Source organism: Trachurus japonicus, chromosome 6 (assembly GCF_045865225.1).
Source record: "Trachurus japonicus isolate A0001 chromosome 6, Traja_1.0".
NCBI lineage: Eukaryota > Metazoa > Chordata > Actinopteri > Carangiformes > Carangidae > Trachurus > Trachurus japonicus.
This window is the reverse complement of record NC_140912.1, coordinates 25,447,543-25,472,155: the sequence shown is the minus strand read 5'-3', so window position 1 is coordinate 25,472,155 and position 24,613 is coordinate 25,447,543. Positions and strand designations below refer to the sequence as shown.

Genomic DNA, 24,613 nt, shown 5'->3' with positions numbered 1-24,613 from the left:
TGTGTGTGTGTGTGTGTGTGTGTGTGTGTGTGTGTGTGTGTGTGTGTGTGTGTGTGTGTGTGTGTGTGTGTGTGTGTGTGTGTGTGTGTGTGTGTGTGTGTGTGTGTGTTTGCAACATGGGCACAGAGCGTCCTCGCTTTTCCCCCCCCACCGGCAGAGTAAACCAACTTCAACTTTCTCTCTGGCCAGGCGGCGGTCAGCACTTTGCGGAGATGGAGAGCGAATAAATGGCGCAAAGAGCTTTTGATTCCAGAGGAAGAGCCCCCACCTCTCCTCTTTCTCCTCCTCCTCCTCATTAAAAAAAGAAAAAGAAAAAAGCTGATGGCCACACGAGGACTTTAATGGTGGCAATGTGTTGATAAGAAATTCGTGGGCACGTTATGAGAGTCATCAGATTTCTGTGCATGTACTCAGCAGCAAGTCTTCCCACTGTGTGAGTGAGGCAGCAGCGGCTGCATTGGTAGCCGACTATTTTTAGAAACAATGTTGCGGTGGAGGAATCAATCAAACTGGGGCTAAAACTGTGTTTTCATGACAATCCGCTTTTAGTGCTGCAGCCTTCTGAGATCTGAGATCCATATCTGCGCTCTCCAGGTCATGGGATAGGACGTTAGCCTACATTTATACCTTTTTTTCTCTCTCTCTCTCTCCCTCAATCTCAGCTGATTGATGCCTAGTGATGCCTTTTCCTCTCCTCATCTCCAGGAACCGGTGGACTGCAAACTTTTGCACCATGGGACCCACCACACTTTATGGCAACAGTGGCTGCGACGCTTTTGGGACCTCGTGTACTACTTCTGTGTCTCTTCACAGTCTTGTAATTTCTAAAGAACACTGCAGTTTGGGATGTGAATGAGAATTATTTGATGATAAAGAACAAAAGAGGCTGAGAACCGGGAGGAGCGTGTTGTTTCTTTTATTTATTTTTTTTACCCTCCTCTCTCTCTTTTCTTCTATCAAGTGCAAGCACATTTTTTTTGCTGGCTCTTATGGGAATTAAGCACTCGTCCCGCTGCATGCTCCTCAGGAGAAAAATGGCGGAGTCTGAAAGCAGTGAGGTAAGTGTGACAGACACCTTTGATTTTCCTATAGGCAAAGTAAAAGCTCAGTTTATTACCCCCCCTCCTCCTCCTCCTCCTCCTCTTCCTCCTCCTTGGGAGTCCTGAACGCACCCCGCAGCTCGTGTCCTACCTATAGTAGAAGTTGCATCCCGGACAAAAATGCAGGATGCTGCTGACTGTCCGGATAGTGAGACAGCAATCTTGGAGTAATTAGTCTCTGTGATGAATGAGGATGTTTATCCCCCCCCAACACACACTCGATATAATAGGGATTTTGTGCCGAGCAGGCGCGAGGATGTCTGTGACTGCACCGACTGGATCATTGTTCCTGTTCTCCTCTGTCTGTCCCGAGGTTAGATTCGCTGCATGTGCATTGGAGCTGGAGTGTGCTTTCACTTCTGTTTGACCAAACAGGACAGTGACAGGAGGATGGAGCCAAAACTATCTGTTCTCTCTCAGACAACCATCTAGATGCATTTGCGTTAAAATGCAATGGGGAGAGAAAACGGGAGGGGAGCGAGTGCTGCTGCTTGACGCCGCACTGGGATCGGAATTAACTTGCGCTGTCCAAGGTACTGCAGCAGCACCTTGCAGAGGGAGCGGGGATGTGGAGAGTGGGGTGAGCAAAAAACAGTGTTTCTAGTAGTCTGTGACCACAGTGGGACTCTAAATGGGAGGATTCCTGAAGAAAGGAAGTATCTTCTGTAGTTTAAAGTCCAGCTTTCACTGCCCCTTCATAACCTTGCACTGCAATTTCCCCCACCAAATGCAGACTCCATTCACCTCTGGCTCCTCTCCTTTTTTCCTTTTGGAGGCTGCACATTCAGCAGAGAACAACATGATCCCTATGTTTTATTAAGTCCCGTGCCAAATCTGTATTCACACAGTGGCTGGATACTGTGGAGGAGAGATTGCTGATTTATACAAAAGTGCTGCTTACAGGATTCAAACACTCTGTGAAGTTGTAGATTGCCTCGTGTTGCTTACCTCCTGCATTATTCATCAGGAAACGTTTCCTCAAAGCAAGTTTATTCACAGGAGAAGCCCCTCTTCCTCACACTCTCTGTGTTTTTGTCAATAGGCTCGTGCATCTCAGGGCAGAAGGAACCTGATACATGATAATAAGAGGACACCGGTTGGTTAGATAAATGTATTGATGTGTGGATGGATGAATAGATGGAGCTCTCTCTTCTACTGCTGCTCTCTGCTGTTTTGGGTTGTCAGAGGTGTAATGGCGGAGCATCAAAGCAAAGACTTTTTTCAGTGACATGAAATATTAAAATGCAGATTTCCTTTGACTAAAATCTTTCCCTGCAGAAAGCCATGAAGTATTGCATGACAGTTCACCCATTTACCTACAATCCAACCCCCTGACTTCACCACAGGAGTAACAATACACAAACAGAGGCCATCCTCCAGCAGTTAGACTTGTCCCAAAGTGAGCGTGCCCCCCACTCACCAATTACCCAAGTGAAGGTCCTTCTCAAATATCAAGTCTGGGCTCAGTGTGGAGATGAGCATCCAGTCTGAAATAGAAGCTCAGATGTGTTGATGTGTGGTTGAGGGTCAACAGCAAGGACAAGGACGAGCGCCACCATCACCACCACCACCCTCTCTGTCCTGTATCGGGGCGTCTCAGTTACACTCACTGCAGCTGCTTCTCCTCTGTGGACTGTGAAGTCGACTTTAATCTGTCCCATAATGACACCCCGTAGTGATTTTTGTTTTCTCCGCGCCGCACCCTCTGATTCTGTATTAAACTTGGCACCCTTAATCACCTCCTCTGTGGCCCTGTCTTGTAATTATTGACTCCAAGCGTTGGCTTCCAGCCAGCTGTTTATCAAATGCTGATTTATTCATTTATTTCTTTATCTTTTTTCTTTTTTTTTTTTAGACATGCCAAGATCTGTTCTGATCTGATGATGCACTTCAGGTCAGATGCTAAATGGAAACATGTGATTAATTAAAGCACATATTCAGGCCATTACATTAAAGTTAAGCACGGTGTCATTAATGATTAACATGTTGAGAGATTATCTATAGCAGAAATAGTAGGTTGATGCTGCACTGACTCTCTGCAGATCAACACCATGGCTTAATGGATTAAGAGAAGTTCAACAGTTGGTCTTTGCTTCTAAATTAAAAGTCAAACCCTCGTGAATTGTGTCACCTTTTATATAACTATTACAAGTCTTTGAACTTTACCGAGCACAGACTATAATGTCACACAGCATGCGTATGGCTTTTTTGGTTTTACATTTTTGCATGATTTTATCATCATTCAACCACAAATTCTCTTGTTCAGTTAGAAGCTGCAGTTAATTGATCAGGCGTCATCATCATACTGTAGAGCTCCTTCACAGTATGGTGTTGTCGAACCTATATGAACATCATGATCCACCGTGTTGTTGTGGCCCTGGGGTTTTCACACATTTTTCTTGGACACCGTGTCCTAGTCTGTGCTGCAGCGGAGGGGAAGAGCAGAAATAAATAAATAAATAGTGAATGATAGTTATTCTGAATGGATGGATCCAGGTGAGAGGAGAAGAAGGAGCAACAGAAGGGCAATCGACTTGTGCACGGAAAAATCAATTCCACTGAAAGAGATCTGGCTTCATGTCCAGCAGCAGACCTGGTGTATGTGCCACACAGTGCTGTCGCTGTAAATCACACAACAGTATGACTTCATTTATTAATGAGGCTGTCCACCTCTCTGGCTCTGCTCTATGTCAGTTCTATTAAAGTAAACTGAAGGATGAATGATAAATGTGGCAGTGAAACCATTCACTGAAAGTACCTCATATTTAGAGAGGATGTTGTCCATTGTCTCATCAGTGAAGCTGGAATCCCTCAGTTACAGGTGACGATACGTGCAACACATTAACTGTCGCTCTGAAAGACACAGTGGCAAAACTTTAACATACAAAAACTAGATTAAATTCTAGCAGCATGTTTCATAATGTGACGCAAGATCAGACTGATACAGTAGATGCCGACTGAAGAAGCGATAACAGCAGAAAGGAGAAAATGTGCTTTTTGCTACAATTTCATAAACTAAAACTGACTTTATTGCTGAAATATTAAATAGATACCCTGTTATGATACTGAAATATCCCTGTCAGCTGTCCAACAACACATATTTCTGTCCACCTTCATGTATTTATAGAAGCTAGAAAGTTGGAATGAGAATAAACACCAGAACGGCTTCTTGGCCTGACACTGAGATGCTGTTTCTCCATCCCTCTCCCTCTCTGTCAAACTCACACACCAACACACACACACACACACACACACACACATACATGCACTCCATGACTAGACCTCTCCCAGCATGCCTTAGAGGTGATAATCGGGGCATTATGGATGTACCTTCTGTGCAGACAGACTGTATGTGAGTGATCAGTGATTCTCCAGACTCAGCTGGACTCTCTGGTCTCAGCGAGCTGCAGGCTGACAGATGAGCCGGGAGGCACGAGGGCAGATAAAAAAATATTAAGGGGAATTGATAATGAGTCTAAGCCAATTATGTCCTTGAATGCAAACCACGCCCTCTGGGTTGCTGTCACATCCTTATTTGGCGTGCTATCCCGATCAAAACCCAGTCATCCGTCTTAATAGAGGTCTTTTTCTCCTTTATCTCTCCCTGTGCAGCCGCCGCAGCCGCAGCCACAGCCGGTCCGCATAATACCATCACAGTCGGCACAGCCCACCTCGTTGCCCAAGCCTGTGCCTTCCATCCAGCATGCACAGCGGCCTCCTATACCACCGCACACGCCCCACGCCGCCAGCCTCCCGAGCTGTCCGGGGCGGGGCAAGATGTCCAAGTTCCTTAGTCCAGAGGAGATGACCTCACGGGACTACTATTTTGACTCCTACGCCCATTTTGGTATCCATGAGGTACGTCTGTAGAAACTATCACAGAGAGAGAGAGAAAATCAATCTTGTGGTGTGTTATTCTCACTCATAATTATGCAGATGTGAAACATGCATATTGTTGTTCACCAAATGCAAACGTGGAACACAACCTGTCATAATCTTATTCTTCACATCGGATGTGAGAAGCCAGTCAGTAAACAGCATTGAATGCACCTGTGCATTGTGCTTGTAAAAGTGTGTTCAGAGATGCAACAGATTAACATTGAACCAGATGTAGTTGACATTTACATGGCCTCCCCCCCTCGCCATAAATGGCTCACATAATACAGTTAGACCTCATGACTTCCTGTTTTATCACTGGCGTGGCTTCTCAGTGAACCTCTGGCAGAGACACAGTGACTGCACATCACAGCGCTGAACTCTCCGGATAAAATGTCATCATCATAATAACCATCAGGACTAACGGCTAAATTGCAAATGTCCAAAAGTCTAAAAGTTAAACAAAGAAATCAAACACAACCAATGAAATTCAAATGCAGATGGTTGGTTTCCTTTGCTTCTTTTCCTGTTTTAAACATAATCTTTTTAGATGATGATGATTTAATGATGTGAGACTTTTCCTTCACCCTCCCGATCTGTGCTGCTGCCACGGCAACCTCAAACAACCAAGAGCTTAATGTAATGGATGGTTAGGGCCGTGATTGTGGTTTCGGTCAGCCAGTCTCATCAAAGGACAGGAGATCAGAGAGAAAGTTTGTGCCTGGGAGGCTCAGTTCAGGGCAGGTGCCATGTTTAAGCTCCACACACAGCTGAGTGTTGGACTCGACTGGTGCTTGTTCAAAAATCCTCAAACTTTTCAACGGTGAGACATTACTCACCACCTGCCGTTATATTACAGTATGTCTCTCCTATTTCCACCACTCGGGAGCTGATATTTCTTGTCTTTCTAGGTGGTTACCCTCCTCCCATAGGGTTCAGCAGCAGTCTAAAGAGGGGTGAGAGAAGGAGTTAGAGAGCAGCATAAAAAAAGAGAGCACGTTTCTCGTGTGACCTGCAAGATGAATTTTTTATATTTTTGGAATGTAGGTCGGTGTATTTTTGTCATTTCTGAACATTATTCACACTCACAGAGAGAGAGAGAAAGAAAAAGAGGCAGAGACAGGGAAAAGGTGCAGACAGGCTGATCCTGCAGGCTTATTCAGAAACACCAAGCATGGATTTGAATGTAGAAGCATATGTCTTAGATGGAATAGAGTGAGATTAGGTGAAGCGTGTGTGTGTTATTTGTCGCTGCTGTGCTGCAGATACCACAGTGAACCCACACTCCCAGTGTCCAGACAATGTTTTTTTTTTTATTCAACAAAATAAATTGTCTCTCTCCTCAGGGGTTAGCAGAAGTCAGCGTCCTCCTGATGTTATTTGTCCTATGTTAAACCAGGAGATGCTGAAGGACGAGGTGAGGACGCTCACCTACAGGAACTCCATGTACCACAACAAGCACGTCTTCAAGGACAAAATAGTGCTGGATGTCGGAAGCGGGACTGGGATCCTGTCCATGTTCGCAGCCAAGGCGGGGGCCAAGCACGTGTACGGGGTAAGACGCCTTTCCTCTCAGTGGAGGAGCCTTACTCTATCATACGGAGGCATCAAGGGCCTGACAGGCCGCTCAGACATATAGGATACATCATGTATGACTGGTTTCTGTACCTGCATTTGAGCCGTCCTCCTCCGACTCACTTCTCATCTTCAAGAAATATCTTGTCTGACAGGCAGGTGATAAAACCGTGTGGCCTCTCAGGCAGGTTGACAGGCTGAGCCGTGGCCATTTGAGAGCTCTCACCGTTATCTCGTATACCGGAGCAGAAGTAATTGCTAGTCAGAGCATGTCTGAGAATACATGCCGGCCGGATACACACTCCAATAGCTTGGGATAAGCACGTGGAACTTATTTTTTTTGTTTTTTTGCTTCAGACAGCGCATATTTGCTTCAGGGGGAGGAATGATTAACTCAGAACTGCCAAGAGAGTTGTTCTGTGCTACTGGTTGACATTATGTGTTTGTGTCTGTGTATGTGTATGTGTCTGTGTATGTGTGTCTTTGCCTTGTGTGTGTCTTGTGTTTGTTTGCCTTCCCTCTTCTGCTGCCTCACTCATTTTCTCTCTCATCCCACTTTTAAAAAGTGAAATCTCAATCCGGTTTGGGCCTCAGCTCACATTTGTGTTGGTGCTGTCCGTCTGGAAGGGTTCTTAGCAGCGTAAATGGGCGTAAGATTTAAGGGATTTAGTTCACTTTTGACTTAAATCCCTTCAGTTTTAGCTCCACACCAAAAAAGAAAAAAGAAAAAAAAAACCTTATATACCTTTATAATACCTAAAGCTCAATATGAAAAGTGGAAGGACTGGGCTCTGAGCCAACGAGAACATCATCCTGTCATATGGACTCTATTAGAGCCCAAAGAAAAAGTGATGACTTCAATTCCAGATCCACCAAGTGGTCATAAAAGACTCTTTGGTGCTACTAAACCCCATATGTCAGGGAGCTAGACATCCGGATAGACTATGCCTTCATTTCATATCCATGATTTGTATCCCATCAGTAAATGATTAACATAACAATTAATTTCTAAGTCTTGAAAGCTGAAATTGAGTAAAGCAATCGAAAATTAGAATAATTTCCCCCTTTTTTGTTTATCTCCTCATTATATGCTTTGATATTTTTTTTTATCTATTAAATAACAGAAAATTCTACAAGTCCAACAGTGGCAGTGCAGTAGTACTGTTATTTTAATCAGGAGAGATGAGCAAGAGGAACAAAACAATATGAAAAATTACAAGTGCAATATAATTTACCGTGAACAGAAGGAGCTTGACTTTGGCACGTACACCCCAGCTGGAAGTGGATCACCATGGAAAACAGTCCAGAGGTGTGAGGTCCTTCCAATTAGAGGAAACTTCCCCTCAGAGCCCAGAGAGACAGTGGTTGGTGGTGATGAGGGATCATGGAGCGCAAGGATGAGAACGTCTTCATGAGAGGGTAAACTTCAGGCGGGTCATGAAATGTTCCCGGTGCTGAAACGACAGCTGAATGACAGCAAACAGAGAGAGAGAGGACATGTTTAGAGTTGACAGTTTACTGAACAAGCGATTGGCTCAAGGCCAGGCGTGTCAGGCTGTGATTGGATGAAGACAAGGAAGAGTTGGCAGAGCTTAGAGATGAGATGGATGGACAAGGAGATGGACAAGGAGACTTACCTGTAGCAAAGAGCTGGTTACCTCCAGTCCATAGCACAGCACAGGAGAAATAAAGCAGTTAAAGGGCCGTGAGCTTTTACTCTGAAAACTTAAAAAGACACAGTAAACAAGCTGGTGTGTCAAGTTGTGTCTACTCTGTAGCAAAGTGTCACTGGGGTTTGTAGCTTTGAAGGCCCTGGCCTTTGGGCAGACAGCGACTCCACTGCCTTGAGTGTTGCTCTGTCTCTGTCTCTGAAGGTGGCTCTGTCCTCTTCCACTCACTAAACACTGAAACATGTGAAGCAGGCTGTAGCTGCTCTCACGAACACATGAAGAGAGACGGATCATTTTCAAGGAGGAGTTGATGGAGCGTGACTGGGCCTGAATGTGAACACAACTCCCAAAGACTGCTGCTGAATCATAAACACACATAACATAGATGAAAAAGAAAATTGGGTGAATCCCCCACAGAGACAGCATCCAGTTCTTATATTCCTTCCTATACAGTGCAGCATCATTAACACTGAAGCACTTGCAGCTATAGTGCTACCCTTTGTCTGATTAGTTATACATGAACACATTCTATAGTTACAGTAGCAATGATCCACCAGACACCTCAACCTCTATAGCTGCTACTCTAATACCAATATAGTAATAGGGACTGTAACCTTAATCATGCACTGTACTATGTGTATGTTTTTGTCAGGGGTTTGCAGTACGGAAGAGTATTAGGGCCACTCATGAATTTAAAATTAATTATTTCGTTATGCACTTCGAGAATAAACTTGAAATGTCGAGAATAAAGTCGAAATACTGGTCCATCAAATTAGTAGTGGAGTGTGACCGACAATTGCATGCAACATCCTTGGAGTGTATTCTCGACATTTCGACTTTATTCTCGAAGTGCATAATGAAAATATTCCTCCTCTCATTTTTTTTCATGAGTGGCCCTAATACTCCTCTGTATTTGCAGTCTATCAATTTAAGCAACATATTTTTCTTGGACAAAAAGTGAAGACGCAAGGTGTGTACTTTTAAGTTGTGTGCCTGGAACCCTTTCATGTTTGATACTACTGTAAGTATTACACATAATCAATCCCCTATATCTTTAGAATAATTATTAATACTGTATGTGTATGCATCTCAACATTGCAGTTTGAGATTCAACTTTGCATTTACATTTATTGTTATCCAGACTTTCACAGGATGTACTCTGGTCCTTCTTTACTTGTTTTCAGCACACTGTGTAAGTGGAAGGTTAACAGCTCGGGCTGAGGGGAGAAAGTGCCATGACACCTGGGTGAAGTTACAAACTTGTACTTGCTGTGTCTCTGGAGAAGAGGCCTAGTGGGAGCCTGCAGGGCTGAGTACAGTGACAGTGACTCTTCCTGACACTATAGTGAGAGGTGCAAGAAGAGGCATCGTGTGAGGGGGTGTTGACTGTAAACACGCCTCCAGGCTTCAGTGCTGCTGCCACTGAAGCGTGACTCTGATGGACACATGGCTAATGGCTGTCTGTCCTCACAGAGATTCAGCAAGACATGAGGAATCATTGCCAATTAGAGGGCTGGCATTGGCAGCCCTATTATCACACACTGAAACTGACAGTGACAGCACAACACACACACACACACACACACACACACACATCTGAGTGCATGTCTTCCTACATCTGTTGTAACATTAAGTTTTGCTGTTTGTTTACACAGTTTGATACAGTCTGATTTTTAATGGACAGCTGCGTCAGAAGGCTGTGGGCGCCACCGGCAGCCTCCCCGACTGACCGGTCCTCTGCTAATAGGCAGCAGAGAACAGGGGCTGCTCCAGGGAGGCTGAGAGCTAATGTGAAGTCCTGCATCCTGTATGCATACTCAGCGGGGAAACTAGAAACCTCAAACCTCAGCAAGAAGCAGAAGCAGAAGCAGAAGCAGAAGTTCACTCTGCAACCAAAAATGTAAAATACCCCTTCATTTGTCCACCTCACAGTCGGTGACTTGCCCATAAAGCATGTCTAATCAGTTCCTGCCCCTATAAAATAAAAGACCCGGTAGACCTCATTCTTCAATGAAAGTCCAAGGCACAGCTGAGCGCTTCAATTTTTAGGCCTGCTCTCTAGACAAGGGTCCCAGCCTGGCTTTTGCTTCTTTCTTTTTTTTTTATGATCCAGAGCACCTAGAGTTCATTCAAAAGTCCTCTGCTTGATTACGACCAGATGGATTTCTCTGGCAGCATGAATAAGTCCACACACCTCCGACAAACAGTCAGAGGTCCCGTGGTAAATTGAACAGAGTGTGCACACTCATGCGAAAAATCTATACTCTCTATAAAAGCTTGGTATTCACAAGTGCCTCCTGCTGAATTGTGTCCTTATTTTGTGTTTGTTCGGTTTGGACTAAGAGTTCTTTTTATAACTCCGCTATTACTGGCACCTCAATAAATCAGTCATGTGCTGCGCGTTGGTGGGCAGAGCAGGAAGTTACACAAATAATATGTCAGGCAAGGAAGAAGCTGCTCAAGATCCAGAAAAGAAGAAGAGAAAAGGCAACAAAACGTTAAAAAAAAGGAGCAGATGGACCTTTTAGGAGAACACTGAAATGTCAAAAGAGTAATGGAAGTAAAGCTCAAGGTCTCGTTGTGGCTAAATGGCTGGTTGGACATGAATAGTGACTAATCGTTAAAGTAATTACTTGAAATAAAAAAGGCTGTGGCAGCACTTCGGCTTCAGCATCAGTGAGAGAGTAAATTCCCTGTATCTTCTGGTACCCCCCACTAATTTAAAACTGACTCCAGGACACCTCTTGTAACGCTCAATTCACCTCAGTGCAGGAAGCCAGACGAGGATCCCTTTTCTTTTTTTTTTTCCCACTAGCAGCTGCTGCCTTCAGGCTCACAAGTCACAAACGTACTGTAAGTGATAAAAACCAATCAAAGGCTGCTCAGGATTTGACCCCTCGACCAACCGGCTGCCAGGTTTTCTATCTGGCAGTCTTGTTTGGTGTAAAGGGAATAAAGTCATCACAAGAGTTTCGTCTACGGCTGAAATACATGTCAGAGCTTTTCTAGGTGAGCGCAAACCGACAGTGTTTTTACTCAGGACTGGGATGGAAGTCATGCACAGTGAAAGAAAGAAAGAAAGAAAGAGAGAGGCTGAACAAAACTGATCTTGTTTCCAACCCCAGAGATCAACTTGTGGGTGTTGGACAGACTATCTTGCCAGGAGCAATGATTTAAAAGTAAAGACTCAATTTTGGATTAAGTTCCAAATCACAGGAGGAATTGGACCGGCCTGTGATAAATCGAATGAGGAACACTGACCAGATGAAATGTACATGACTGTTGCTTCTTTCACTAAGGTTTCAGGATACAGCATCCTGCCCGTGTACTGTAGCGCAAGTACAATTTTGACATAGTTGTACTTTACTTAAGTGTTTTCATTTTTATGCTACCTTCTACTTTTTTTTTTACTTCAACTGTCACATTTCACATATATCAGTTATTAGCAGCTCCACCAGAAATAACCAAAATCTATTACCATCCAAATCAGTTTAATCTGGACTAAAGAGGGATTTTGACTTTAGAAGCAATTTTCTTGCAGGGATTGCATTTATAATGCAATATTCTGAGAGTGCTGTCGTTGTAGTTTTACATAAATAAAAGATTACAGGTCCTGAAAGACTAGCCTTCCTGTTACTGTACAACTGAAAATGCCATGACTTTAATTATATAAAATAGTTTAGTACTAGTCCACAATCTCTTCAAGTCAAGCAGGAGATATGACACTGATAAATAATTTAAAACTACTGCTGAAAACTAAATGACTTGTTTAGTTTGTGACAACACTCTGGTGAAGGTTTGGTACTGTAGGTTTAGCGTAAACAGACCCAGTTACCACCTGACCTCTGCCAATATTATTATATTATATCCGTCACCTTCACAAGGCCTCATAAGGAAACTGAGGACATGTCAGTGCAAACACAGTGAACGTTGCATTACAGACATTCTTTCCAAACTATCAGAGATCCTTGTGTGCGGGTCGATTAATTCCCTTCCCTTTCTTTATTTTCTTTTTTTCCACTTCCAGATTGAATGTTCCAGTATATCAGAGTACTCAGAGAGGATCATCAAGTCCAACCACCTCGACAGCGGTAAGAGCTGCAGCTGTTCCTTATCTCTCCAATTCGATGACACTGCACTTCATCCATCAGCCCAGGTTACTGTTGTGATAGACATGAGGAGAAGGGAGAGGAGGCTGGAGAGGAAGAGGAGGAGGGGATCTGATCTTAGAGGATGGTCAGACTCAGAATCTGTTTGACATCCCTCACTGCACTGGCTCGGCTCATTTGCATTCATTTTTGTAAAAAAATGCTTTCAACTGGTGCAACTTCAAAGCGTATGTTGTATCGTATAACACCTCTGCAAGTTTGAGAGCAAATTTTTAAAGCCAAGCTAACGACTGCTGCGCATCAACCAATTAACATTGACTGAGAGGAGAGTTAACAGAAAATCCTCTCTGGGTTTTAGACTGTGAATGAGGAGAAAGTAATCAGCAGGAACTCGAATCACCAGGGAAACTCTTCAATAACTTCTTGCCAAAGCAGAGCAAACAAAACCGGAGTCAGCTAATCACAGTCAGGGCAAAGATCCACTCTTTCAATGTGAAGTAGGTCCCAGCTGGGCTGATACCATATGAACAGCAGGGATGCCATGATTGCACATAATGTACAAATGGATTTCTTTCTTTCTTTCTTTCTTTCTTTCTTTCTTTCTTTCTTTCTTTCTTTCTTTCTTTCTTTCTTTCTTTCTTTCTTTCTTTCTTTCTTTCTTTCTTTCTTTCTTTCTTTCAGTGATAACCATCTTCAAAGGTAAGGTGGAGGAGGTGGAGCTTCCTGTTGAGAAGGTTGACATCATTATATCTGAGTGGATGGGCTACTGCCTCTTCTATGAGTCCATGCTCAACACCGTCATCTTTGCCAGGGACAAGTGGCTGGTATGATAAGTGGAGTTGTGTGCCATGATATTGTCTGTTCATGTATTCCTGTAATAACAACAACAGGGGAGTAACAGCCTGGAACAAAACAACCTCTGTTATTAAAACCAATAAGAAATTTCTAGGTCCGAAAAAATAATTGAGAAGATAACCTCATAGAAAATTAAATCAGGGACTGTGGCTCTTTAAAACAGTTTATGACCCTTTAAAAAGAAGCACTGTGTCCTTGCAAAGTGTTTTTCATGCTTGTTGAATATGAATGACTTCCCACCAAATTAAAAATGATCCTCGGAAAAAAAACAATCAGTTAAATCTGAAATTAGCTAACTTTTGAATATGAATGAATATGTATTTTAATTCTTTGCTTTGTTGTTTATATGGAAGCCCATTACTCTTTTTTAAATCATCATTCGTATTGTTTTTTTTAATTATTCAGATAACTGTGAATATATGTGCCACTGCTTCATTAGTGTGATGAAATATTTAGAGAAGAGAGCAAAGTTTACTGGGGAATATGCCATATTGTAGAGTTGCATATTACTAACATACTGTAATGCTACAGCTAACAGCAAAAGATACGTTAACTTCATTCTTAAACTAGGTTTTTATAAAAACTAAAACTAGGAATAATATGTTTTTTTATTCCATAAATATACTGTTGGAAAGATTTTTCCATTTTTATCTAGCTACCTCATATTTCTGCTTGACAATTTTTTTTCATCATTGGTTATAATTATAGTCCTGTAGTTATTAACAATGACGCCTCAATAGTTCCAACTGGTTCTTGGCTGAGAAATGAAATGTCGCCACCGGAGCTGTAATGTGGACTTGTTTTAATGTGTTCAGGATTAATTGCTGAGTTATTTCCTCGCCTCATTTGTCAAACAGAAACCTGGTGGATTAATGTTTCCTGACCGTGCCTCTCTGTATGTGGTGGCCATTGAGGACAGGCAGTACAAAGACTTCAAAATACACTGTAAGTTGAGTGTGTGAGTGAGTGTGTGTGGGAGTTGAGTGTGCCCACAACCTGAACTTGTACTGTGAGATGCCACTTACCTGCACTGTGCCGGTGTTGCTCGGGGTTGCTCTTTGGATGGCTATGACCAAGATTATGTCTCTACATTATAAATGAACCACGGATGTCGAACATCATCCACGCCCCCGCATCGCACTCACACAACTGCATGTTGCGCTCGTACTGTACAGTAACACGGGCTTGCCAGCTCTGCAAATGATTTTGAACTTTTCCTCAGGCACAACACTGGGGGCGATAATTGATATTATAAGTCAACAAGCCTCTCCATCTCTGTATCATCCCACTCTAAAACCCCAGCAGGAGGACTGTGGGCGATGTTTTGCTGTTGGACACAAAAGCACGTACGAGAACGGCGCCAAAGTCAATGTTAAGCCAGTGCACAACCTAGGATGACACAAGGCAAACACAACCATAGCCCATGGGCCTCCTACCCGCACTCCCCCATACACGTGGGAAATTATACAACCACAACGCACAAGATAATATCCACAGAAAGTCACACACAAGCCTTCCACGCCTGGATAGTTCAATTTAGTTCGCCATTATTCTGTATCACAGAAGTTTGCACATGTACAGACTGAAGTGCGTGGCAAGACATAGGTGCAAATACCGACCACAAACTTCCTTTTCTCCAGGCAGATGTCCAGAGACGACCTTTATAGATTGAGGTAAATGCAGGACCTGTATTCTGAGAGCATCCTGTGGTTATTAGTGCTTCTCTGGGTTGCACGCTGCCCGAGTTAAGTGGGAAGCAAGAAATGCAAATACAGTACATTACAAAAATCCCCGGTGGTTTGTGACCTGTTCATTATCACCAGCCCTCGAAAACCCACTCAAGCAGTTCTCTTCCTCTGGGCTCACGACAAAGATGTTTGCTCACGCACTATTTTCAGGAGCCTAGTGAATAATTCATGTGATGATTTAGCCCGAACATGCAGTGAGGCCATTCCAGGTAAGAGTGGACTCTGTGTTCAAGGGGTTGTCATATTTACTGATCAATACGATGTGACTTTCATCCATCAAAATGGAAATTTCTCCAAACAAAAGGGAGTCGAGCGCTGAGGTCACACAGATCACATCACGCTCTAGGAAGCTCTGCGAATAAACAGCCGCAGCCCAAACATTCACATCTCTGGTGACTTTTCTCATCCTAGAAACTCAATGATAACTTGGAAAAAAAAGAGAAGAGTGTGTAGTATGTTTGCATTTTATAAACATCAAACATATAAAAAAGAACATATATTTAAATATTTCATCAATCATGTATTTGACAGGGTGGGAGAACGTGTATGGCTTTGACATGACCTGCATCCGTAACGTGGCGATGAGGGAACCACTGGTGGACGTAGTGGACCAAAAGCAGGTGGTGACCAACTCCTGCTTGGTCAAGGTCAGTGAAATATTGATCATATTTTTCTAAACTTCCATCGTAGCTTATCAGTGGACTCGTGAAGATCATGAAATATGACTGACAGCTCTGGGAAATGACATCTTCATCAACTGTACTGATTATTACCGGCACACACATACTGTATACATGTACACCGATCAGGTATAACTATTAATACCCACTGACAGGTGATGTGAATAACACTGAATAACACTTCACCATGGCACCTGTGAGTGGGCGGCATATATTAGGCAGAAAGTGAACATTTTGTCCTCAAAGTTGATGTGTTAGTTAGAAGAAATGGGCAAGAGTAAGGACTTGAGCGAATTTGACAAGGACGACAGGGTCAGAGCATCTCAGAAACTGCAGCTCTTGTGGGGTGTTCCTGGTCTGCAGTGGTCAGTTTCCCCCAGTTTTGTTTTGTTTTTTACTTTGTTTGTTTTTATCTAATATTCTTTGCTCAGTAATGGGCTTTATGCACAGCTCCACTACTTCCTGAAATAAGCCAGCTCCTTTATAAACTGATTAATCCAGGTGTGTCTGACCATTGTTGTGAGGTCAGACACACCTGGATTAATCAATTGGTCCAATAATGTAAAACAGGAAATAAATGAGCTGGCTTATTTCAGGAAGTAGTGGAGCTGTGCATAAAGCCAATTCATTGACTAACTAGTCAGGTTTCATTTATTCATGTTTTATCTTATTTTACTTTTTGTATTATATTTTTGTGTCCTTTTAAGTATTATTTATAGTATTATTTTCATTGCTGCCATATGTTCAAGGTGTTTATGTCTAAATATAAAAAACAATAAATACTACATGTCTAAAAAATAGGCTCAGGGCCAAGTCTCATTCATACACGTAGGGATCCAAAAGACCAGCTACAGTTACTCATATTGCTGAAGAAGTTAATGCTGGTTCTGATAGCAAGGTGTCAGAATAACACACTGCATGAAAGTTTGTCGCCTATTTGGCAGCAAAAGCAAAAGTGGGGCCGATACAATATTAGGCAGGTGGTCATAATGTTATTATGCCTGTTCGGTGTAAGAACACACTGTAAGTACCTGCCGACAATGATTATTAGGTAAACATATTGTGTGACATGCAGCGGCTCCAGTTTGACCTTGATGTGTGGCCTCATCTGTGCTTTTCACCGTGTGGATTAGACTGATCAGGCCTCTGATTGTGCTCCTTGTCATACTGACCTTCTTATCGCTGGCATTGATTAGACAGCTCTGCACCGTCTCACCTCCTCCGTCCTGGAGGGAAAATTGCCGCACGATCATGATCACACCCCGACTTCGGCACCTTCTCTGCTGATTGACAACAAAGAAAAACAGACTCATTCATTTTTAAATGCAACTGTAACTGGCAAAGCGATCAGTCATGGGATGTAATCAAGCTGGTGGTGGAAGGCTGCTCATCGGTCGGCCCTGTGAGAGAGGAAAAGCACTACAACACTGTTACCCCTCTGACAAGCTTTATTGTCTTTAAATGGATTACTGCATGACCTCATTAAAGGTGTACAGCCCAGTTATAGTACACCAAGGACCTGGTGTTATTACAGTGCTGCTTGAAACTTAAGGTAACAACACACAGCGAGGATCATTATTTTGTATAATCCTGCAAAAAATAATTCAACCTGCATGATGATGGTGCTCTTTAAATTTTTATTTTGCCTTTAGAGTAATTGCGAGAGGGTAAATATTACAGGGCTGGGTTATGTTGCTGTACTAAACTTTGAAATGTGACTTTGAGAAGTTTACACTGCATGACCAGAGTAAATATCTGGTAAACATGTTAATGAGAGTAATTATTATTTAAAGACAGCAGGGGGTGGGGGTGTGACATTAATATTGCAATGTTTTTATCGCCAACAAACATAAGGCTCATTCCTCCACAGCAAATGTGGCATCTGGCACCAAAGCCGATGAGCAGGCAGCGAATATCTATTAGCATCGCTGGTACATGAAACACGATTACCACACCTCTGCCTACATGTTTACCCTGCAGCATATGGTTTCAGGTGAGCTGCACACCCCCTCCCTCTCTATTACTCAGTTATCAAAGCTAACATAATGTATTGTCGCAGTGCTGTTCATATGGCAGCGAACCAAGGTGTAGAACAGCATGTTCTGAACAGGACCTAGAGGGAGGAGGAGGTATCAGATACCCTGTTTAACTGACTGGAAGCAGGGGACGTACACATGTTTGGCTTGCGAACAGCACACATGAATGAAACACCTGGAGTCTGACAAAAGAGTTTTTCCCACAACCGTGACCGCAGACAGACTTGCCTCATTTGTGGTGTGGTGCAAGGCGTGCTTGTCCTTTGATGAAGTTCTCTTGGTCTCCTTTATGTTTTGTACATGACATCATACATCACATTGCCGTTCTGCAGAAGCTTCACAGCGTTGCGGTTTCTCAGCTCTTCCTATTGCAAGAAAAGCACATAAGAATGAATGAATTTTTTTATTTTCGTGTCATGCCACCACTGTGGCCCGTCCTACAGGACACATTTACTAAGAACATCAAAAAAACTAGACAGTCCTTCCTGTTGGCACATACATTAACTTTAAGACTGCTAACAACATTCATCTGTATATAGCTCTTCTTCTCATTGCCCAGGCCTTTTCAAGATATGAATAAAATGCAAATATCAAATTGAAAAAGACGCTTTAGCTTCTCCATGTCGTCCAACCACACAAATTCATTTTTTTGGGTCCACAGTACCTTACTAAATAGTCTTTGTCTGACAGAGTCATCACACAAAGTACAAATTCTATTGTCTACCGCTATGCCTACATATCTGCCTGTCTTGATATGATTTAGCTAGTAAGCTAAATCCGGTACAAAGCATCTTCTCTAATTTTGAGACTAATGTTATTTTGTACATTGTCCCTGATACAAATAAACTTATTTCATTAAATTAAATTAAAGACCAAGTAAACCAGCTCTAATTTGAGCACACAGGGATCTTTTCATTTTAGACAAATTATACAAAACATAGCCTAACTTTCTGGGCCAAATACATGCTTTATTTCACAATATGTGCGCAGCTTTGGTTTACCCCAAATATCTAATGCCCATCTATCTTTACTTTGTTGAAAAATTATTTATTTTAATACGTTAATCTCCACTTTCTCTTTATTATAATAATGGTATCCAGCTCTCAGAAAGATGTACTGTATATCCCATGCCCCATTAATCAGAGTGTCCCACTTGCAATCCTGTTAAGGTTTAATCCTAGTATCCTATTCCATAAACGTACCATATGTACACTCCATCGTACCTCATTGGGTTCCCAGCCCATATCTCCCATGACAGCTAGAGTTGGTGTGAATTTGTGTACGCCAAGGAAATACCTAAGAATGAAGGTTAAAGAGGCGATGTTTAATATCATTTGGTACTTACTCAGTGTTTTGTTAATGGAGTCCATATGTGTGCATCTCTTTACTCTTTCAGGAGGTGGACATCTACACAGTAAAGGCTGAGGACCTGTCGTTCACCTCAGCGTTCTGCCTGCAGATCCAGAGGAACGACTACATCCACGCACTTGTCACCTACTTCAACATCGAGTTCACCAAGTGTCACAAGAAGACGGGTTTTTCCACTGGTACGGTGCCTCTCCGGTTTCTCTCAGATTACAGCTGCATCATGTCTGTTAATGTGATGTTAATGATAATCTAAACTCAGACTTTCTTCATTTCTTCTTTTCTTTTGGAGTGAAACTTCAGCAATGAACCAGCGCCCTCCAGTGTTCAGATTCAGTATCTCACTGAAGGTCAATGAAAGTGGAGGGGATACCTTCCTGTACAGCTGTGGTTGCTCTTGGTTCCACATTAATCTACTGCAGCGGTAGCAAATCAATCACACAAGGGGCCAAATTTTTAAACACAAAGTTTGTCGGGGGCCAAACAGTATTGACATTTATTGAACAGACTAAAACTGACAAGATAGAGTGGAGGTGTGCATCACTGAGACAACTTCGGTGTGTCGATTTGTTGCAGCAGACAGGCCTTGAAGCTTGTTGATCTATTGCTTGGTTATGACTGTACGGTAGCTGTTGCAGTGTATTATTTCACGTGCCACATAAAATTGTATCGTGGGCCAGATCTGGCCTCTGGGCCTTGAGTTTAATATGTGTGAGCTACTGTTTTAACCTCAGACTGACAGAAAGCTTCTGAAAGTGTCTAACATCGCATTGCTATCGTTTGTGGGATTTGTTTCCTACTGGTTGCTTCAAAGTAAACATACTTTAATGAGGGGACAGGGCAGATACACTGATGGACTTTTATGGTATGCAATGTTTGCATTATTCACAATTATGGAACAGTTAATGTTGGTGCTAAAACTCCCTTGAGTCCAAAATCCAGTTCCTCAGTTTCAGGGCAGCTTCATTTATCAACTGCAATATTAATGTAGCTGGAGTGAAATAGGAGCACTGGGATCAAAAGATGAAAAGGCAGCTGCCTGGGTGGTGTTCATAGAAGTAACTAAGCTCGTTAGCTGGTTTACCTCTGCTAGATAGGGGAGGTAAAAAGTCCGGCTGTGTTTTAAGTGAATTCACTTTGCCATCATCCCACGAGATAATTAGAAAAACCTTTAATCATAGATGAAAGAAGTTTTCTGATGTGGTCCTTGATGAGGCTTTAAAGGTAAGGGTCACGATATATTAGAGGCAGTTCAGATCAGACTGATGCTGATATGATCCAAATAGTGCTGGATTGGAGGAGCTTTGTATGGCTCAATGTGTTGAAAGGCTGTGTGTGACTGACCTCTAGTGGTCTTGTAGTGAAATACATCTTTTAAATGCTGTTTTGAGCAGTTTACCTTTTGGCTTTCTAATACCTGTGGGGAATGACTGCACATTTGCTTTCAAAACAATGACATTGTTCCACATTAAAAAAAAAGTAAAAAATAATTTGCTAACCTTAAGATTTTATGTCCCACACCTTCATTCTGTTGATCTTCTGTCAGCTTGTCTGTCAAGGAAAGTTTTCCGGTGTCAGCCTTTGTCTGCCAAAACTTTAAGATATAGATTTGCACAAAGAGCCAAAGTGGTGTGATTGACTTCCCATACAATACCGACTCTCAGCCAAGGGGACGAAGGCAGGTAGAGGTCAAAGATTTCATTTCACACTGGACAGAAGAGATGCCGTCTCATCTGCTGAATTAGCGTAAGAAACAGGGCTAACTTGTCAGTGTCTTTACTGAGCTATGCCCGTAAACCAAGAGCCCGGCCTGTGCAGCAGCCATGCTGATTGGCAGTCTCTTTTTATCTATAGACACACAAAGAGCTTCAGTATAAAGGCAGAGCTACCAACCTGCCCCAGGACAGCTGGCAGAAATTCGATTTAAGTGCTGCTGACCTTTTGAATCTCGGCCAAGCGATCAGTGAATGGTCACTGGGGGAACGTGCACATTTGTTTTAGGGGCTTGGGTTTCACATTGCAGTGCACCCATCCACCTATGTTTCCACACACATACACACACAGACAGATGATTGCACATAAGGCAGCACAACAGACACAGCGTGAAATGCTAATGAGAGCAGATTGACTCGAGCAACAGGGGAGAGGTCAAGAATGTCATGCACTTTCTGCCTTTGACTTCCCTGCTGCCGTCTTGAGCTCAGGGGGAGATACCTGCTCCTCACAACAAACACACCAGCTCAATCCTCTAGTCTACTTCTGCTTTTTCTCTGTACATTTTGTTTACTCTCTATCTGGCATTCCTGTCAGGTAGATAGGAGACTCTATAGGTAGACCTGTCACGCCCCATCAGCCTCCTTTCCCTCTGACTTCTGCCCAGTCTATACTTGAATGGACTTCCACATCCTTGGCAGCAGTAAATAGAAGTTAAATGGGTGGATAAATTACGCATCATTGACGTATTTACTGTTGCTTTGATAGCGAGACATTGAGTTGGTGTGTTGCCAACTTTAAAAAGTTTTTTTAGTGCAACTTTAAGGCACCATTTGTAGGGGGTTATATTGTAACTACTTAAAGCTAGCAAATCTTTTACTAAGTTTAGCTTTGTGTTGCAAGCTCCTATGGTCCCATGTAACATTGTATGATGTCACTATTGAAGATTTTTATACGACGCCGTTATATAAGGCATTATATCCAAAGTTAAGTGAAGCAATACTTGTCTTAACGCACAACTTGCCACCTACATAAAGGCTGCCCTAATGGTGTGTGTGTGTATGTGTTTGTCCCAGCTCCAGATGCTCCATACACCCACTGGAAGCAGACTGTGTTTTACCTGGAGGACTATTTGACGGTGCGGAGAGGAGAGGAGATTGTGGGCAGCATTGCTATGAAGCCTAATGAGAAAAATATTGTGAGTATTGCACAAGCTAATGTTCATATTGTGTTTAGTAGTGTATGGAATTATAAGACAGATGATGATGGGCTCAGGGTTTAATCATCAGTGTTTTTTTTTTGTTTTTTTTTTAACATATAGCCAAGCAGCAAAGAAATGAGTCATTTCCTGAGCTGCCTGCCCACGGCAGATTGTTCTCTCCTCGGTGCTGAATAGCGGTCAAGCAGGCAGCAGCACTGCGGCGACTTTAAGACAAACAGACAACAGCTTCTATTGTTGACCTTGACAATATCCTCTCCCACCGCTCTGAGTGGTGTCTGACTCCCAACAATCTGTGTTGATTCAATAATACCATATTCTCCCGTCAGGTCAACAAGCAAAAAACCAAATCGCTTGTTCTCATCTTACATTTTTTCCCCCGTTACATCGCTTTTCTCTCTTTTTTTTTTACCTGCAGCGCGACTTGGACTTTACCTTCGAGCTGGATTTTAAAGGCCAGCTGTGTGAAGCAGCTATTTCTCATGACTACAAGATGCGTTAAGTTTGACAGAGGGGACCTCGGTGCCCCCCCGCCCGCCCCTCTCCTCCACCCATCAAGTACAACCCTTGAGCACCAGAGGGAGACAGAGACACTCCCCATGACAACAGACAGACACACTGGGTGATGTAATAGGGGCCGAGAGTGAAGAGGGAAGACGAGGCCAAAGACCAGGCAGAGGTGGCCCGACTGACAATATCACCATGATGAAAGCAGGAAGTTACTGATGCTGACTGTTAAACAGTTTTGAATGTAACACCGACAAAAAAAAGAAAAAGAGGTCAGGAATATTTTCTAGTCCCAATGAATGTCATAGATTATTGATGTACGTGTGGTGTGGTGTGAGATGGAGTGATGTGTGTTTTGTTCGGTATTTACCTCCCTGAAATCACTTGGACCTCACTGAGGGAGAGTTTGGCATTTTTAAAAACACACTAAGCTCATCTAATGAAGTTGTACTGTAATGCCCACATTCTGTTATGACTAGTAATAATAAATTATAAGGTGTAGTTCTTATGTCATACTGTACAATGTACTGTAGGGAATGATTGTCAGAGAAACATTTTAATTTATCGCTGTTATCAATTTAGCAAAAACTGACAACAATGGAAAACAATACAGCCAAGGACAAACCTGCCTAGGTATGCACTGTGTGTGTGTGTGTGTGTAATGTGAAAGGTAACGTGTTTGCATAGTGAGTGTACTAGTAGCTTTCTGTGAGTGTGTAATAGAAGGTATCGAAGCTCGCACTGTTGCACAGCTTGGACTCCAGACGTGGCCTGTGTTGTCAGTTTGAGCTGTGATGTTGACATGCCAATAACACACACACACCTCCCCACCACCCACATCCTAAATGCCTTGACCAAGTGCCGAAGTCTACCGAGTTCTTTTCCGCACTGATGCATTTAGCTGTTTTCTATAGTTTCATGTATGGACATTAAACACTCAACTTTTATTGGTTTGAGATAAGTTCTCACTTAAAACACAGGCTCAAGCCATGACGAGGCTTCTTTAGTTTACATCTGGGCAGTATTCATTGTTAAGCACTCTTAACCCTAAATCATTTTATGCATATTCCTTTATACCTGGAGGTTGTGCTCATTGAGAAGGCTTGTTTTTAATCTTTTTAGTCAGTGGCATAACATATACTGTAAGTCAAGAGGCGTGAGTGTAATGCTGATTAAACCCGAGACCTGCAGTTTTTCCTGTGCTGATCTAATATACAGTATGTCTAATGAGATCAGGAATCCTGTTTCCTGTGCCATATATACAAGCTCCACGATGTGGTACTGGAGTTTACACTCTTATCTCAGTCTGCAGGTTTATTGAAGCTGATGAAAAGTCTCTTTACACTTCACCTGTGCTCTTACTAAGGTCATTGCCAAGGTACCTACCAGTGAAAGAATTTAATCAGCTAAGACATGTACAGATGTAGATCCAGGTAAAGACGGGGTTTTAAATGCATCTAAACCATCACTTTAGTGTTCATAGTATTAGCCTCAAATATGCACTAAGGATTACAATATATGATACAATGTTGTTGGGTTTTTTTTTTCAACTCTTCCCCAAATTGTAACGGTGTGTTTGATGATACTGTCCTGTCCAGAAACAGTCATGAACCAGCCTCTTTCTACAACGTGCACAGCCCCTCATGAATCTTTTCAGGGCTGGAACCAAAATGTACAGTGTGAACACACACTGTGTCATTTATAACGAAAGCAACTAATGCTGATAACAATCATTAAAAAGCCTCAAGCTGAGTGCTGCTTCCTGAGAGCACACGGTTTGACTATTTCTGTGACCCTGTGTATTTTGCAGGGCGACAGCTGGTACAAAAAAAAACAAACAAACAAAAAAATAAATGAATCAATACAATGTTAAGAATCATTCATGCTTACTGTCAACTATATATAGTAAGTAATCTTATTTATTTAGAATGATAGTATAATTATATTGAAAGAGCACCTTTGGAAACTGTCCACAGAAACATGTCTGAGCTAAGCTGCTCTATTTAAACACAAAGATTGCCATATAATTTACAAGTCATACGGATTCTAATAAATTGGCATGTTAATTCCACAAGTATATTGAATATGTTGTTTCACATATTGTCATGTCAACTGATAAAAGAAAAGAAAAGAATAAAAAGTAATGTCCAAACTCATTTC

At 42.5% G+C, this 24,613-nt stretch overlaps 1 protein-coding gene across 2 annotated transcripts; it reads left to right on the top strand.

Annotated features, from left to right (window-relative positions):
• Positions 1-161: 161 nt before the first annotated feature.
• Positions 162-24,608, top strand: LOC146986259 (protein arginine N-methyltransferase 8). 2 transcript variants are annotated; one of them, XM_085780004.1, is made up of 10 exons: positions 162-1,058; positions 4,713-4,958; positions 6,376-6,531; positions 12,249-12,312; positions 13,012-13,154; positions 14,043-14,130; positions 15,465-15,580; positions 19,046-19,196; positions 21,804-21,925; positions 22,365-24,608. In XM_085780004.1, the coding sequence occupies exons 1-10, from the start codon at positions 990-992 to the stop codon at positions 22,446-22,448; spliced, it is 1,239 nt and encodes a 412-aa protein (XP_085636130.1). In that variant the 5' UTR covers positions 162-989; the 3' UTR covers positions 22,449-24,608. The 2 variants fall into 2 exon arrangements, with proteins under 2 accessions (XP_085636130.1, XP_085636129.1); XM_085780003.1 differs by having other exon boundaries at positions 903-1,064; positions 22,365-22,655.
• The last annotated feature ends 5 nt before the right edge of the window (positions 24,609-24,613 follow it).